Source organism: Heterodontus francisci, chromosome 26, assembly GCF_036365525.1.
Source record: "Heterodontus francisci isolate sHetFra1 chromosome 26, sHetFra1.hap1, whole genome shotgun sequence".
NCBI classification, from domain to species: Eukaryota; Metazoa; Chordata; class Chondrichthyes; order Heterodontiformes; family Heterodontidae; genus Heterodontus; species Heterodontus francisci.
The window spans coordinates 64,076,532-64,094,675 of NC_090396.1; the positions used below are offsets into that span (position 1 = coordinate 64,076,532).

The window sequence follows — 18,144 nt, forward strand, 5'->3', positions numbered from 1 at the left end:
AGGAGATTTACTAGAATGGGACCAGTGTTGTGGGATTTCAGTTATGTGGGGAGTCTGGAGAAGCTGGGGATTATTTTTTTTTATTTAGAGACACAGCACTGAAACAGGCCTTTCAGCCCACCGAGTCTGTGCCGACCAAGAACCACCCATTTATACTAACCCTACAGGAATCCCATATTCCCTACCACCGACCTACACTAGGGGCAATTTACAACGGTCAATTTACCTATCAACCTGCAAGTCTTTGGCGGTGGGAGGAAACCGGAGCACCCGGCGAAAACCCACGCGATCACAGGGAGAACTTGCAAACTCCGCACAGGCAGTACCCAGAATTGAACCCAGGTCCCTGGAGCTGTGAGGCTGCGGTGCTAACCACTGCGCCACTGTGCTGCCCAGTTCTCCTTTGAGTAGAGAAGGTTAAGGAGAAAGAGAAAGAAGATGTTTAATATAGAGGTGTCCAAAATCAAGGAGGGTTTTGATAAGGGTAAATAAGGAGAAACTGTTTCCAGTGGCAGAAGAGGTAGTAACCAGATAACATAGATTTCAGGTGATGACCAAAAGAAACAGAAGTGACTGGAGGACAATTTTGTTTACATGGTGAGTTATGATGATCTGGATTGCACTGCCTAAAAAGGGCAGTGGTAGCAGATTCAGTAGTAACTTTCAAAGGGAAAAGAAATTGCAGGGCTATGGGGAAAGAGCAGGGGAGTGGGACTAATTGGACAGCTTTTACAAAGAGCTGGCACACGCACGATGGGCTGAATGGCCTCCTCTGCTGTAACAGCCAATGATTACAGGATTCCAATCCACAACCCAGTTCCATTCTCCGATGGCAAATTAAAAATCTGCCTATTATTGGAATAGGGTGCAGTAGCTTTAATCCACATTGACCCTTGCTACGACTGACCTGGGAATACTCATTCCTGACCTTGGATACTAAAAATGGAAAGGTTTCCATTGCACATTTTTCCATGGGAGGAATCAGAAACTCTATTGGTGTCTACACCTGATTAGCTGGAAGAGAAACATGGGGTTAATGACTGGGTCAATCATTTTTTCTTTTTATTTCTCAAGTTTCCCTCCTCCTCCTGACAGTGGAAGGGAGGGCACCCAGATTCTCTGATGCAACAATGGAGGCCTGGAGGAGGAGGAGGGGGCGGGCCTGGAAGAGGAGATCTTGATGTTGTGCCGAAAGAGCAGAAAGCTAAACAGGCAACACCTCCTCCCCCACCAATAGACAAAGTAATTGACAGAGGCTCAACTCCCAGGACATGGCCGGAATGCTGAAAAAAGTTCAACTGGCCTCACTCTAGTGGTGAAGAAAACTGCTCTCTTATTCTGCTGACGTCTCCAGCCACATTATTCATAAACATTTCCTCTAACTGCAGCATTATATTTTCTTCCAATATGCTTCCCTCTCCACTGTTGCAACCCTTACTTCCCCCATATCTGACATCTTAGACACTACGTACAAACCACTGCAAAATGACAGGCACATTCTCAAAATACCTGAGATATCACAAGACACTCCTTCCTTTCTTGCAGGACAAGATCACTCACAACTTGGGACAGAGACTGCCAAGAGGAGAAGGCTGCACTCTAGAACACACCCTCGCCCTGTGTAAGAGATTGTGGGATAAGCTTAGCTGCACCTCCCACCATATTAGATACGGTTTTAGACCTGATATGTTGTTGAGTCATGCATGGTAAAATACAAATACTAAAGTGCTAAACAGTAACCCAAGTGTACAATAAAAAAAGCACTCTACCTGTCTATTTATGCTAAGTATAGAATTGTTGCATTGGATATAATAATTAAAAATGACAAATCCTCTCATATGCAAAGCAGATAATATATCAACAGATTGCTACAGTGTGCATTTAATAGAATTATAGATTGGAGAAATTGCCCGACAAGTGGATTGTAACACCGCACCAAACAGCACGACAAAAAAAGGAAAGAAGGTACCAGCCCTTCGTTTTGCAAGCTGGAACGTCAGAACTATGTGACCTGGCCTGTTGGAAGGCCTTACACAAATCAACGACTCTCGGAAGACCGCCATCATTAACGAGCTCAGTAGACTCAATGTGAACATTGCAGCACTTCAGGAGACATGCCGCCACCTTCAAATGGCTCGGACTGCATACTGTCCATCTGATTGCTCACCGCCTTTGGCCCAGTACACCTACTCAGCATCTAGGCTCCAACACTCTGCTCCCCACCTGAGGTTAAAGACCAGTTCTACAAGGAACTCCACAATTCAGCATAGTGGTGCCTCATCAGACCTCTTTCCTATCCTGAGTGGTGTGAAACAGGGCTGTGTTCTCACACCTACACTGCTTGGGATCATCTTCTCCCTGCTGCTCTCACATGTGTTCAAGTCTTCAGAAGAAGGAATTTTCCTCCGCACAAGATCAGATGGAAGGTTGTTCAACCTTGCCAGTCTTACAGCGAAGACCAAAGTACGGAAAGTCCTCATCAGGGAACTCCTCTTTGCTGACAATGCTGCATTAACACCCCACACAGAAGAGTGTCTGCAGAGACTCAGCAACAGGATTGCAGCTGCCTGCAACGAATTTGGCCTAACTGTCGGCTTCAAGAAAAAGAACATCATGGGACAGGATGTCAGAAATGCTCCATCCATCAATATCGGCGACCACGCTCTGGAAGTGGTTCAAGAGTTTACCTACCTGGGCTCAACTATCACCAGTAACCTGTCTCTCGATGCAGAAATCAACAAGCGCATGGGAAAGGCGTCCGCTGCTACGTCCAGACTGGCCAAGAGGGTGTGGGAAAAATGGCGCAATGACACGGAACGCAAAATTCCGAGTGTTTCAAGCCTGTGTCATCAGTACCTTGCTGTACAGCAGTAAGGCCTGGACAACGTATGTCAGCCAAGAGCGACGTCTCAACTCATTCCATCTTCGCTGCCTCCGGAGAATCCTTGGCATCAGGTGGCAGGACCGTATCTCCAACACAGAAGTCCTCGAGGTGGCCAACATCCCCAGCATATACACCCTACTGAGCCAGCGGCGCTTGAGATGGCTTGGCCATGTGAGCCGCATGGAAGATGGCAGGATCCCCTAGGACGCATTATACAGCGAGCTCGTCACTGGTATCAGACCCACCAGCCGTCCATGTCTCCGCTTTAAAGACGTCTGCAAACGCGACATGAAGTCCTGTGACATTGACCACAAGTCATGGGAGCCAGTTGCCAGCGATCGCCAGAGCTGGCGGACAGCGATAAAGGCGGGGCTAAAGAGAGGCGAGTCAAAGAGACTTAGCAGTTGGCAGGAAAAAAGACAGAAGAGCAAGGGGAGAGCCAACTGTGTAACAGCCCCGACAACGAATTTTATCTGCAGCGCCTGTGGAAGTCTGTCACTCTAGAATTGGCCTTTATAGCCACTCCAGGCACTGCTCCACAAATCACCGACCACGTCTCGGCGCTTACCCATTGTCTCTCAAGACAAGGAGGTTAAAGAAGATTGGAGAAAGCGACTCAAGAAAAACACAAAAGACAGACTTATATTTATATAGCACTTTTCATGACCACCAAACCTCTCAAAGCATTTTACAGCCAATGAAGTCCTTTTGAAATGTAGTTACTGTAGTAATGCAGGAAATGCAGCAGCAAATTTGCACACAGCAAACTCGCACAAACAGCAACGTGATAATGACCAGATAATCTGTTTTTGTCATGTTGATTGAGGGATAAATGTTGGCCAGGACACCAGGGAGAACTCTCCTGCTCTTCTTCGAAATAGTGCTATGGGATATTTTACATCCACCCGAGGAGGTAGATGGGGCCTCTGTTAAACATTTCATCCAAAAGACAGCACCACATTCCCTTAATGCTGCACTGGAGTGTCAGCCTAGATTTTTGCACTCAGCCCTGGAGTGAGACTTCAACCCAGAACCTTATGACTCAGAGGTGAGAGTGCTACCAAATTAGTCATGCCTGGCACTGAAGCTTGAAAGATGAGCAAGTTATTGGCTTACAAATCTTATACTTTGATCTTTGTTCCCCACCCTATATAGCATAACAATGTAATAAGTGAACGTTGTTTTAAAATGATAAATATTGGTGGAGACATAGCCCATAAACAGTCAATATTACTTCCAAGTTATAAAACAAAACTTCAAACATGTTACGACAGAATAGCCATCTAAATCATAGCACGCCACAGCATACAAATAGACTATTGAAGATATCCGTGCTGGTGATTTTCCTTGCTGAGCAATCTAGTCTAATCGCATTTTCCTGCTCGTTAATCATGCCTTCTCTTCCCCCAAGTAACTAATTTCCCTTTTAAGTGTTTTTATGGACGCAGCTGTAACATTGTGGCAGAGAATCCTACATTCTAACCACCCGTGGAAACAATTTTGTTCTAATCTCCCTTTAATGCATCATCTTCAATGTGTGTTCTCATTACTATCTCACCAAACAATCCATCACTATTTACACAATCATATTCCTCTGTGAACTTGAACATTCCCTGCTCATGAAAAAGCCCCAATTTCTCAAGTCTCACACTTGACACTTTCAAACGTTCAACTGTCTTAGCTTTAAACCCTCCATTCACCAAGATAATTCAACAGCTACCGATCTACTCATTCACACCCTCACTTTTGCTGTCCTGCTCCCCAGCAAAACCCTTACTTTCTCCCACCCTGGTCATTCCCCTTGACATGGCTCCCAGCTTTGCTCCCTGACGTACAAGGGGTGTGGATTTGAACGTTTATTGTATATAACTGGTTTAGCTATTCAATATTAGATCTGGCTGGATCACATCAAGCACAGTCTGGCCTGCTATCCTCTGCCAAAACCGTTCACTGCTCCAGGATTATCCTGGCATGTCAAGATAACGTCTGATTTTTTTCCTATCGGCCATCTCTTTAAACCTCTCTCCTCTGCCTCTCCCTCTCGACTCTCACCTTCAACAAGTAGAAGCTCATGGAATTCTTTATGACCAACATTGAAGAAAATCCATTCCTTGTGGAACATTGCCTCTTCCACATCCCTTTGTCCACTAAGTCATGTTTCCCCAAAGCTTGCCCGCCCCCCCCCACCCCCACCCCACCCCACCCCGCAGCACTGAACTTGCATCTTTCTTTCCCATCTCCCTTCAAGGCCTATCCAAGTTCATCTTCTACCATGAGACCCACTTCGTCTTCCAGCACCATTTCAATATCCAAGGAGAATTGAAAGACTGACAGAGCTTTCTGTTGCTATCTCCACCCTAGCTTTCCTTAGCAATTGAGGAAGCATTCCATCTATACTGGGAGAGTTATCAACTTTGAGCAAGCCCAGCCCATTCACTACCTCCTTCTTATCCTTCAATATCTCTACTCTGAATTAATTTCAACCTCTTCTTTTGTGACTCATTTAACTCCTCACACATGCCCTCTGCCTCCACAAGATTTCCTTTCTTGTCCCCAATAGGCCCTACAATTCCTTTGACTATCCTCTTGGTTTTTATATTTTTAGGTTCCCTTTTGTGTTACTCTGCTAATCTTTCCTCATACTGTCTTTCTTGTATCCTTTTTCAATTTCCCCCACACACTGTATTCTGTCTGGCTTTCGATTGGATAGCCTAACTTTTTCATAAACTTACTTTTTCTGCTTTATTTTAAAATCTCCAGTTCCTTTATCATCTTTTACAACTGAACAATGCAGTGAAATAATGATTGCTTTGAAACCAAATGCCGTGGCATTTTCCATTTATATGAGAAAATATAATGAAAGACATGGAATTGCAAGAGGAAATTGATTATCATTAGTAGATCCCATTCATTGCTATGGATGCAATCTATTTACCAAGTGACCTTCAACATATTGAGTCAGAACAGGCTTAAACCAGTTTGCTCCTCCATTTGAAACTGACAAGCGGAACGATCATATCATCTTCATCTCAAGTTTGTTTAACTTGTTTTTCTGCATAAGCTGCCCCACAAAGGTTGAACAAGTTAAAGCAGTTGTCTTTAAGGCTATTTCACCCATTGAATCCTGATGTAGGAACCTCTACCAAACTCAGATTGCCACTAATACTCTCCATACTAACAGCTGATATGTGCAGGTGACTCCAAGTTCTAAACAGAATACAGGAAACATTTTCAAAACCCAAACTTGCTCAACCTAAATTTTTTTTTTAAAAGATACATACGGTACTACTGAAATTTAGAGAAAAAATTAATTTGGTTTCAAAAGTAAATAGGCTGCAATAACACCCAATCATTTGGGAGGTTCAGACAATAGTTGTACAGAACGTGTGCATTATAACTATACAGAAAGACCTAATTTTGGGTGTGGGAGCCAAACAAATCCAACTGGGAACAATTCTATCAACTAAAATCCATTTGAAGAGATGCAGACACCACTTTAATCTCACAGAATTTGCCAATAATCCAAAACAGGCCTTCTAATGACCTTGGAAAACTGCCTTTTTTTGGTGGGGTGGGAGAAAGAGAAACCAGGGGTGGGAGAAAGAGAAACCAGGGATGGTTATTCCCAGGTGAAATATAGGAGTGTCTCCTGTGTCCCCTCCCCCCTCCCCCCCAAACTTCCAATAGCTATCTCCCACCACTGCACAACTACAAACTACTTAGTTCATGCAAGTACAGAGGCTGCTGAGCCCCCAAGTGATAAGAAGTCTACTGAGCCAGACGCTTACAGACAGGTAGTCTGTCCCTCAATGGTTAAAACATTGGAATGTGCTGAAGGTCGACAAGATAACGAGGCAATTGCCCCGATCAATTCGCCGCCCATGTTTGAACAACATAAATAAAAATAGGCCTCTTTGCAGTTATTTTCTGGGGGGGGTTTTCGTGAAGTTCCTTCCGCAGGCAATGGAAGCAGAAATAATAAAAAAAAATGAAATTAAAAAATAGAAGAGGAGTCGGAGAAAATAAAACAAAAACACACATAAGGAAGGCAGGAGATTACAGAACGGAAGGGGAAACAGCAACAAGTTAAAAGACTACAGAGAAGGTCAGCACAAGGACAGGTCACCCAGCTGAAACAACTTTATCAGTGCTGTTCATACTCCACCCAGCCTGACTGTATCTTACCCTGAACTGTTCAAAGTGGTTTGAGTGTATGTTTCCTAGTTACTTCAGAATCAACATAGCAACGTTGTTGCGTTTTGTGTTGTTAGTTTCGTGCTTTCAGCATGATAAATGTCCAAACAAATACTTGATTAAACATTTGTCTCGGGGCACGGCCGTTTCTCGAACTGTTTTACAGGAAAACATTCAAGTGAAGGCAAACAGGAGAAGGGGAAAATGTAGGCACCCAGACGCTGTACTTGTGTTTAGATCTTATTTTCTCCGTTCTTGTTCAAGTTTGGGGAACTTGCAATGTTGTCAGCTTCGACAAACCACAGTCCATTTTACGCACTAGGGTGTGAGTAATTAACTCCCACTGCACACTACTGTTTGTCAAAAGTCCCCGGAGACTAAAACATGGTAGGCTTATCATTAAAAAGAAACACACGCCTTGAAATCTAGCACACAAAAAAATCTTTTAAAAATAAAAGGAAACAAGTTTTAACAAAAAAAAGTATTACATGCAAATCAAACCAAAATGGGAAAAAATAACATTTTTGGATGGGTGGGAAAGAATATTTCTTATATACACACGCATTATAACTCCTTCTGTGGACGGTTTTTGTCAAATGAAGAACAGGACAAAAAGTCCGGCAACAGCAGAATATTTCATCTGTCTCCAGCATTTTCCACGATGAATTAACAAGTAACTAAATGGAGGGGAGAGAGAGAAAATGGGAATTGGGAGGGATAGGGGAATAGCTGATAGTAACATGAAGTTAAACCTCTTCCCTAACAGTACTAGGGGAAAGGATTAAACCGTACAAGAAAGGGGTGATAAAAACAAATATTGTATTAAGCAAAGCGTCAATAGGTACACACACATAAACCATTTACCTGTTCGGCGTTGCTTGCAGAAAGACACAGTAGACCAAAAAAAGCGTCACAGAACTGCCACTCAGAACCATAAACTTCTGAACAGCCGTAAACCTCCTCATTTCAAACTGATCGACCAGTCCGCAACTTCAGAGAGAGAGAAAAATCCAAAGTTGTGGTTGTTGAATTGAAGAGGGAAAACACAATTTTGCAACCACCCCGAGTTCGTTGTTAAATCCACTAGATCAGCCGCACGCAGTTCACACATCGTTAACTCCCTCCCCCTTCAACAATAGGGAAACCAGCACACCTACTCTGCAACTCATCCAGGTTTGTTATAACGCTAGTGTTAGAGGAATTAGCAGCTGCGTTCTGATCACTAAACTCGATTTAAAATGAAATTAAAAACAGAAAATGCTGTTAATACTCAGCAGGTCAGGCAGTATATGTGGAAAGAGAAACAAAGTTAACGTTTCAGGTCAATGACCTTTCATCAGAACTGGCAAAAGTTAGAAATGTGAGAGGTTTTAAGCAAGAGAAAGATTTACCTAGTGCCATTCCCCCACCTTCGCCCTGTAACCCTGCACATTCTTCCTTTTCAGGTAACAATCCAATTCCTTTTTGAATGATCGAATCTGCCTCCACCACACTCTTAGGTAATGCATTCCAGATCCTAACCACTAACTGTGTGAAAAAGTTTTTCCTCACCTCACCATTGCTTCTTTTGCCAATTAATTTAAATCTGTGCCCTCTCGTTCTCAATCCTCCCACCAATGGAAAGAGTTTCTCTCTCTATCTACTCTGTCCAGACCCTTCATGATTTTGAATACCTCTATCAAATCTCCTCTCAAACTTCTCTTCTCCAAGGAAAACAGTTCCAACTTCTCCAATCTATCCACGTAACTGATGCTCCTCATCCCTGAATCTTTCTGCATTCTCTCTAACGCCTTCATATCTTTCCTAAAGTGTGCTGCCCAGAACTGGACACAATATTCCAGTTGAGGCCGAACCAGTGTTTTATACAAGTTTAACATAGCTTCCTTGCTTTTGTACTCTATACCCCTATTGATAAAGCCTAGGATGCTGTTCACTTTATTAACCACTCTCTCAACTTGTCCTGCCACCTTCAATGATTTATGCATATATACACCCAGGTCCCTCTGATCCTGCACCCCCTTTAGAATTGTACCCTTTATTTTTTATTGTCTCTCTACATTTTTTCTACCAAAATGAATCACTTCACACTTCTCTGCATTAAAATTTCATCTGCCACTTGTCCGTCCATTCCACCAACCTGTCTACGTTCTTTTGAAGTTCTACACTATCCTCCTCACAGTTCACAATACTTACAAGTTTTGGTTCATCTGCAAATTTTAAAATTGTGCCCCGTACACCAAGGTGTAGGTCATTGATATATATCAGGAAGAGCAGGGGTCCTAACAATGACCTCTGGGGAATTCCACTATAAACCTTCCACAGTCCGAAAAACAACCATTAACCACTACTTTATGTTTCCTGTCACCCAGCCAATTTTGTATTCATGCGGAAACTGTCCCTTTTATTCCACAGGATCTAACTTTGCTGACAAGCCTGTTATGTAGCACTTTATCAAATGCCTTTTGGAAGTCCATGTACACCACATCAGCAGCATTACCCTGATCAACCTTCTCTGCTACCTCATCAAAAAAACTCAAGCAAATTAGTTAAACACCATTAGCCCTAAACAAATCTGTGCTGATTTTCCCTGATTAACCCGCATTTGGCCAAGTGACTATTAATTTTGTCCTGATTTATCATTTCTAGAAGTTTCCCCACCACTGAGGTTAAACTGACTGGGTTGTAGTTGCTGGGTTTATCATTACATCCTTTTTTGAACAAGGGTGTTACATTTGCAATTCTCCAGTCCTCTGTCACCATCCTGAGTCTAAGGAATATTGGAAAATTATGGCCAGTTCCTCTGCAATTTCCACTCTCACTTCCCTCAGGTATCCTTGGATGCATCTCATTTTGTCCTGGGGCCTTATCAACTTTAAGGACAGACAGCCAATCCAATACCACCTCCCTATCAATTTTAAATCCTTCAAGTGTCTCAACAACCTCCTCTTTCACCTTGAGCTTTCCAACATCTACCTTAGTAAAGACAGATGCAAAGTATTCATTTAATACCTCAGCCATGCCCCCTGCCTCTATGCGTAAGTCCCCTTTTTGGTCCCTATTCAGCCCCACACCTCCTTTTACCACCCTTTTACTATTTATGTGCCAATAGAAGTCTTTTGGATTCCCTTTTATGTTAGTTGCCAGTCACTTCTCATACTCTCTCTTTGCTTCTCTTATTTGCTTTTTCATTTCCCCTCTGAACCTTCTATATTCAGCCTAGTTCTCAGTTGTATTATCCACCTGACATCTGTCATAAGCACACTTTTTCTTCATCTTCATCTCTATCTTTTATGTTATCCAGGGAGCTCTGGATTTGTTTGCCCTACCTTTCCCTTTCAAGGGAATATACCTTGACTGTGCCCAAACTTCTTTAAAGGCAGCCTATTGTTCTGTTACAGTTTTGCCTGCCAACCTATGATTCCAATTTATCTGGGTCAGAACCATTCTTACCCCATGGAAGTTGGCTTTCCCCCAGTTGGGACACTATTGGAAAAAATTCTGAGGGACAGGATTAATCTCCACTTGGAGAGGTAGGGATTAATCAGGGATAGTCAGCATGGCTTTGTCATGGGGAGATTGTGTCTAACAAATTTGATTGAATTTTTTGAGGAGGTGACTAGATGTGTAGATGAGGGTAAAGCAGTTGATGTAGTCTACGTGGACTTCAGTAAGGCTTTTGATAAGGTCCCGTATGGATCCAAAATTGGCTTAGTGGCAGGAGGCAGAGGGTGATGGTCGAGGGTTGTTTCTGCGAGTGGAAGCCAATCCGCAGGGATTGGTGCTGGGGCCCTTGCTGTTTGTAGTGTACATTAATGATTTAGACGTGAATATAGGAGGTATGATCAGTAAGTTCGTGGATGACATGAAAATTGGTGGTGTAAATAGTGAGGAGGAAAGCCTTAGATTACAGGACGATATAGATGGGCTGGTAAGATGGGCGGAGCAGTGGCAAATGGAATTTAATCCTGAGAAGTGTGAGGTGATGCATTTTGAGAGGACTAACAAGACAAGGGAATATACAATGGATGGTAGGACCCTAGGAAGTACAGAGGGTCAGAGGGACCTTGGTGTACTTGTCCATAGATCACTGAAGGCAGCAGCACAGGTAGATAAGGTGGTGAGGAAGGCATATGGGATACTTGCCTTTATTAGCTGAGGTATAGAATATAAGAGCAGGGAGGTTATGATGGAGCTGTATAAAATGCTAGTTAGGCAAAAGCCGGAGTACTGTGTACAGTTCTGGGCACCACACTATAGGAAGGATGTGATTGCACTGGAGAGGGTGCAGAGGAGATTCACCAGGATGTTGCCTGGGCTGCAGCATTTCTGCTATGAAGAGAGACTGAAAAGGTTAGGGTTGTTTTCCTTAGAGCAGTGAAGGCTGAGGGGAGATATGATTGAGGTATACAAAATTATGAGGGGCATTGATAGATTAGATAGGAAGAAACTTTTTCCCTTAGCGGAGGGGTCAATAACCAGGGGGCATAGATTTAAGGTAAGGGGCAGGAGGGTTAGAAGGGATTTAAGGGAAAAAAAATTCACCCATAGGGTGGTTGGAATCTGAAACGCATTGCCTGAAGAGGTGGTAGAGGCAGGAACCCTCACAACATTTAAAAAGTATTTAGATGAGCACTTGAAATGCCATAGCAAACAAGGCTACAGGCCAAATGCTGGAAAATGGGATTAGAATAGGTAAGTGCTTGATGACCGGCACGGACACGATGGGCCGAAAGGCCTGTTTCTGTGCTGTATGGCTCTATAATTATTCTTAATCGGGATTGCTCATTGTCCTTTTCCATTGCCAACCTGAAACTTACGATACAATGATCACTGTGCCCTAAATGTTCTCCTACTGATACTTGATCCACTTGGCCCATCTCATTCACAAGAACTAGGCCTAGCAGTGCCTCCTCCTCATTGGACTGGAAACATACGGTGTAGAAAGTTCTCCTGAACACACTCTAGGAACTTTTGCCCCTCCCTGCCCTTTACACTACTACTATCCCAGTCTATATTCAGATAATTAAAGTTCCACATTATGACTACTCTATAATTCTTGCACCTCTCTGTAATTTCCTTGCAAATCTGTTCCTCTACATCTTTCCCACACGTTGGTGGCCTATAGACTACACTGCAATGTGATTGCACTTTTTTTGTTCCCTAGCTCTAGTCAATTAGTTTCTGTCCTTGACCCCTCTAGGATATCCTCTCCCTTTCTTTTCAGCAGAGTACTGTTCTCCTTAATCAATGCTGCCACCCCTCTCCCTTTCCTATCTTTCCTGAACACCTTGTATCAAGGAATATTTAGTACCCAGTCTTGCCCTTCTTTGAGCCTGGTCTCCGTTATAGCTACATCATCATATTTCCATGTGGTTACCTGTGCCTACAACTCACCAATGTTACTTACCACACTCCATGCATTCATATACATGTACAATAAACCTAATTTAGACTTTATTACTTTCCCCCTTACTCTGAACCCACCTCATAACTATTTCCTACTCCAGTGCTATCTGTCTCTCCTGGTATTCTGTGCACCTTGGTACTCCTCTGTAGTATGACCTCCTGGTTCCCACACCCCTGCCAAGGGTGGAAGACACTGATAAATGACAAAATGGTTGATGGTGTAAGAGCAAAGGGAGTGGTGATGGAACAAGTAAAGAAACGAAAGATGTGCTTAGAGGAGGTGCGAATGTCACAATGATGAACAGCTGCCGGCTGAAGGCAAAAACAAGAGAAAAATAAGAGTGGAACCAAAACCTGCAAAGAAAAAGGAAATAAAATGGGGGCAGAGATTATGGTCTGAAATTGTTGAACTAAATGTTGAGTCTGAAAGACTATAAAGTGCCTCATTGAAAGATGAGGTGCTATTCCTCGAGCTTCATTGCAACACTGCAGGAATCCCAACACAGAGAGGTCAGTGAGAGAGCAAGGTGGAGAATTAAAATGACAGGCGACCAGAAGCTCGTGGCCACATCTGCAGACTGAACTGAGGTGTTCTGTAAAGCGGCCACCCAATTTGCATTTGTTCTCCCCAGTATAGAGCGGACTGCATTGTGAGCAGCGAGCAGAGTATACTAAATTGAGAGAAGCATACATAAATCGCTGTTTCACCTGGAAGGAGTGTTTGGGGCCTTGGATGGTGAGGAGAGAGGAGGTAAAAGGGCAGGCTTGCATGGAATGGTGTCTTGGGAAGGGGAGGCGATGTTGGGGTGATGCAGGGTTAACCAGGGTGTCGCAGAGGGAACTCTCACTTTGGAATGCTGAATGGAGAAGAGTGGAAAATGTGTTTGGTGGCGACATCATGCTAGAGGTGGCAGAAATGGTGGAGGATGATCTGTTGAATACAGAGGCTGGTGGGGTGGAAGGTGAGGACAGGGGGAACCTGATCATGGTTCTGGGAGGGAGGGGAAAGTATGAGAGTAGAAGTGCATGAAATAGATCATACACAATTGAAGGCCCTGTCAGCCAAACTGGTGGGGGCGGGGGGGGCGGAGGAGGGGGAAGGTGGAATCCTCAGTTAAGGAAAAAGGAAGACATTTCAGAAGCGCTGGTATGGAAGGTTGCATCATTAGGACAGATTCAACAGAGATGAAGAAACTGGGAGAATGGAATGGCGTCCTTACAGGAAGCAGGGTGTGAGGAGGTGTAGTTGAGGTTGCTGTGGGAATCAGTGGTCTTACAGCAAATATTCATTGATAGCCTATCCCCAGAAATGGAGACAGAGAAGTCGAGGAAGGGAAGGCAAGAGTTGGAGATGGACTATGTAAAGGTGTGAGAAGGGTGGAAATTGGAAGCAAAGTTGATGAAGTTCTAGTTGGCTGGCTCTTTAAACTGGATATAATAAAGTAGGAGGGGCCCCTGCATCATTGCCTCTGGTGTCTCCCAAAGATCTATCCTTGGGTCCCTCCTGTTTCCCGTCTACATAGGGCCCCCTGGCAACATCAACCAAATGACAACAATCAGCTCTACCTCACCAACACCTCTCTTCTCTCCTCCACTGTTGCTAAATTATCAGACTGCTTATTCAACATCTAGTACTGGATAGGCACCAATTCAGTCATCAATGACCAGTAAAAGGTGAGGGAGTCGGCCCGAGTTGGACTGAAACAAGGAATGTTCCACATATGGGCGGCACAGTGGTTAGCACCGCGGCCTCACAGCTCCAGGGACCCGGGTTCGATTCTGGGTACTGCCTGTGCGGAGTTTGCAAGTTCTCCCTGTGTCTGCGTGGGTTTCCGCCGGGTGCTCCGGTTTCCTCCCACATCCAATGACTTGCAGGTGATAGGTAAATTGGCCGTTGTAAATTGCCCCTAGTGTAGGTAGGTGATAGGGAATATGGGATTACTGTAGGGTTAGTATAAATGGGTGGTTGTTGGTCGGCACAGACTCGGTGGGCCGAAGAGCCTGTTTCAGTGTTTCAGTGCTGTATCTCTAAAAAAAAATCTCACATTTCAGGGCAAGACAAGGTAATCCTTAAGGTGCACAGTTAGAGATAATTCACTCCTCACATTCTCGCCTCTGAAGGAATGGCATCCTGCACGGATCATACACAGCCAGGGAAGACATAGGGGAGAGCATCAGATTGTCATGGGGGTAGGGGGAGGGGGAGAGGGGGACTGTGGGCTGATTATTTGGGAGTTTAACAAGGTGGCTTGGGGGACAGAAGCACTCTGGTGAAAGGTCACAGACCTGAAACATTAACTCTGCTTCTCTCTCTCCACAGATGCTGCCAGACCCGCTGAGTATTTCCAGCACTTTCTGTTTTTATTTCTGATATGGCTTCCTTTTTCCCCAACCGAGGACTTTCCCCAACCCCCAGGGCCCTGAACCATGTCCATCCTATTTCACACACTTCTGCTCTCACCCCTTATCCTCCTTCCCAGAACCATGATAGGATTCCCCTTGTCCTCACCTTCCACCCACCAGCCTCCCCTTCTCACGGCACCTTTCCATACAAGTGCAGGAGATGTAACAGCTGCCCTTTTACCTCCTCCCTGCCCAAGGCCCCAAACACTCCTTCCAAGTGAAACAGCTACTTACTTCAGTCAGCAGGCATGACACTAAACTCCCGGTCGGCTGCCATTTTAATTCTCCACCTTACACCCACTCTGACCTTTCTGTCCTCGGCCTTCTACAGTGTTCCAATGAAGCTCAACGCAAGCTCGAGGAACAGCACCTCAGCTTTCATTTAAGCACTTTATAGTCTTCTGGACTCAACACAGAGTGATCGGAAACAGAGTGCTTCGTAAACAGAGTGCTAAAGTCGGGAATGTAGTGCAGGAGGGAGGTGCTGCATTTTATTCTTTGTTTTACCCCCAGTAGCTGCTGAGTATTTTTCTTTTGTCTCCAAGCTAAGAGACTGTAACTTGCTATTACTTTACTAATCAGTAACTAATTAACAAACCCAAATAAATAAATAAGGATAGACAGACATGGCATGGCAGGTGGTGTGCTGTGACTGCAAACGTGGGAATCTGTGGAGAACACTGCGATCCTGGACAACCATACTCACGGTCAGTGTCTGCAGCTCAAGCAACTTCAGCTCAGAGTTGTTGAGCTGGAGTCTGAGCTGCAGACACTGTGGGGCATCAGGGAGGGAGAGAGTTACCTGGACCCTTTGTTCCAGGAGGCAGTTGCATCCCTTAGGTTAAGTAGAACTTTAGAGTCGGTCAGTGGTCAGGGACAGAAAGATGTGTTGCGAGTCAGGCAGGTATGGGGATCCAGTGTGTAGTGTTGGAGGTGCCTTAGCCCTTGATTTTAACCAACTGGTATGAGGTGCTGTGTGGATGAGAACAAGGACTGGCAGGGTGGATGGGCAAACTGACCATAGCACCATGGTGCAGGATACCAGTGAAGTGGGCATGAGCAAAAAGGAATGTGTTAGTTATAGGGGGATAGTCAGGGGGATAGATACTGTTCTCTGCAGGCACGACTGCGAGTTCCCAGTGCCAGGATTAAAGACTGTTTGCTGAAGCTGGAGATGAACTTGGAGTGGGAGGAAGAGGATCCAGTGTCGTGGTCCATGTAGGAACCAAAAACATAGGTAGAACTAGGAATTATGTTCTACTGAGAGATTTTGAGGCGTTAGGGTCTAAATAAAAATGCAGACCCTTAAATCTTTGGATTGTTACCTGAACCACATGCCAACTGCCATAGGGTCAAGCAGATTAGAGAATTAAGCACGTGGCTCAAAGAATGGGTGGGAAGAAGGGGTTTCAATTCATGGGACACTGACACCAGTACTGGGGAAAGAGGGAGTTGCAGGACCTGATGGCCTACATCCTAGTATACTAAAAGATGTAGCTGCAGAATTCACGGGTGCACTGATTATGATTTTCTAAAATTCCTTACATTCTAGAACAGTCTCAGTGGATTGGAAGTTAGAAAATGTATTCAAGAGAGGAGGGAGAAATTAGCCTGACATGAGGAAAATGCTGTTATTTATTATTAAGGAAGTCTTAACAATGCACTTAGAAAATCATAGCATGTTCAGACAAAGTCAACATGGTTTTATGAAAGGGAAATCCTGTTTGACAAATTTATTAGAATTTTTTGATGATGTAACTAGTAGGTTAGATAAAGGGGAACCAGTGGATGTCATATACTTGGATTTCCAAAAAGGCATTCAATAAGATGCCACACAAAAGGTTAATACACAAGGAGTCATGGAGTTATAGGGTAATATATTAGCATGGATGGAGGATTGGTTAATAGACAAGAAGCAGAAGGTAGGAATAAATGGGGCATTTTCAAGTTGGCAGGCTTAACTAGTGGAGTGTCACAAAGATCAGTACTGGGGCCTCATCCAATTACAATCTGTATTAATGACTCAGACAAAGAGACAGATAGTAATGTATCTAACTTTACTGACAATACAGAGCTAGGTGGGGATGCAAGCTATGAGACAAAAGGGCTGCAAAGAGATAGAGACAGATAAGTGAGTGGGCAACAAGGTGGCAGATGGAGTATAATGTGGTGAATTGTGCGGTTATTCACTTTGGTAGAAAAGCAGAATAATCTTTTAAAAGGCATGAAACTTGTAAATGTTGAAGTTCAAAGAGACTTGGGTGTACTTGTACAAGGAGCACAAAAAGTTAGCCTGCAGGTACAGCAAGCAATTAGGAAGGTAAATGGCATGTTGACCTTTATTGCAAGGGGATTGGAGTACAAGAATAAGGAAGTATTGCTACAATTGTATAGGGCTTTGGTGAGACACTACTGTGTGCAGTTTTAGTCTCCATATCTAAGGAAGGATATACTTGCCTTGGCAGCACAGCGAAGGTTCACTAGATTGGTTCCTGGGGTGAGAGGCTGAGTAAATTGGGCCTATACTCTCTAGTGTTTAGAAGAATGAGAGTGATTTTGAGGGGGCTTGACAGGGTAGACACTGAGGTTCTTTACCCTGGCTGGGGTATCTAGAACACAGGGGCACAGTCTCAGGATAAGGGGTCAATCATTTAGGACTGAGATGAGGAGAAATTACTTCGCTCAGAGGGTTGTGGATGCTCCATCATTGAATATATTTAAGACTGAGATAGACAGATTTTTGGTCTCAGCGAATCAAGGGACATGGGGAGCAGGCGGGAAAGTGAAGTTCAGGCAGAGGATTAACCATGATCGTATTGAATGGTGGAACAAACTCAAAGAGCCAAATGATCTATTCCCACTTCTGTTTCTTTCACATTGAATACAACAATTTCAGATCGTAACCGCTGATCCCCATTTTCTTCCCTATTTCTTTGCTAGTTTCAGTTTTACTTGCTGGTTTTTCTCCTTTTGTCTGTTTTCAGTTAGCTGTTCATCATTCTGCCACTCCCTTTAGCCTTACCAACCTTTTTGTCATTTACTATCTCCTGCCTTTCACCTTATCACAGACCTTTCCTTTTGTTCTTCTCCCCTCCCCACTTTCACTTGCTTAAAATCTATTATATTTCTAACTTTTCCCAGTTCTGATAAAGGTGATTGAACTGAAACGTTAACTCTGTTTCTCTCTCCATAGATGCTGTCAAACCTGAGCATTTCCAACATTTTCTGTTTTCATTATAGTAAAAGAAAGTCTTTCA

The 18,144-nt window shown here is 43.9% G+C and overlaps 1 protein-coding gene across 4 annotated transcripts in view; it reads right to left on the reverse strand.

Annotated features, from left to right (window-relative positions):
- The window catches only part of st6galnac (ST6 (alpha-N-acetyl-neuraminyl-2,3-beta-galactosyl-1,3)-N-acetylgalactosaminide alpha-2,6-sialyltransferase), a 94,692-nt gene that overhangs the window by 59,774 nt on the left and 16,774 nt on the right, over positions 1-18,144 (reverse strand). For 2 of the 4 annotated variants that reach the window (XM_068058419.1, XM_068058416.1), the window contains exon 2: positions 7,943-8,068. In XM_068058419.1, the coding sequence (XP_067914520.1) occupies positions 7,943-8,043 (101 nt within the window). In that variant the 5' untranslated portion in view covers positions 8,044-8,068. Of the gene's footprint in view, positions 1-7,942; positions 8,069-8,235; positions 8,252-9,271; positions 9,307-18,144 lie in introns of those variants that run through there. The other 2 variants (XM_068058418.1, XM_068058420.1) reach the window with 2 other exon arrangements.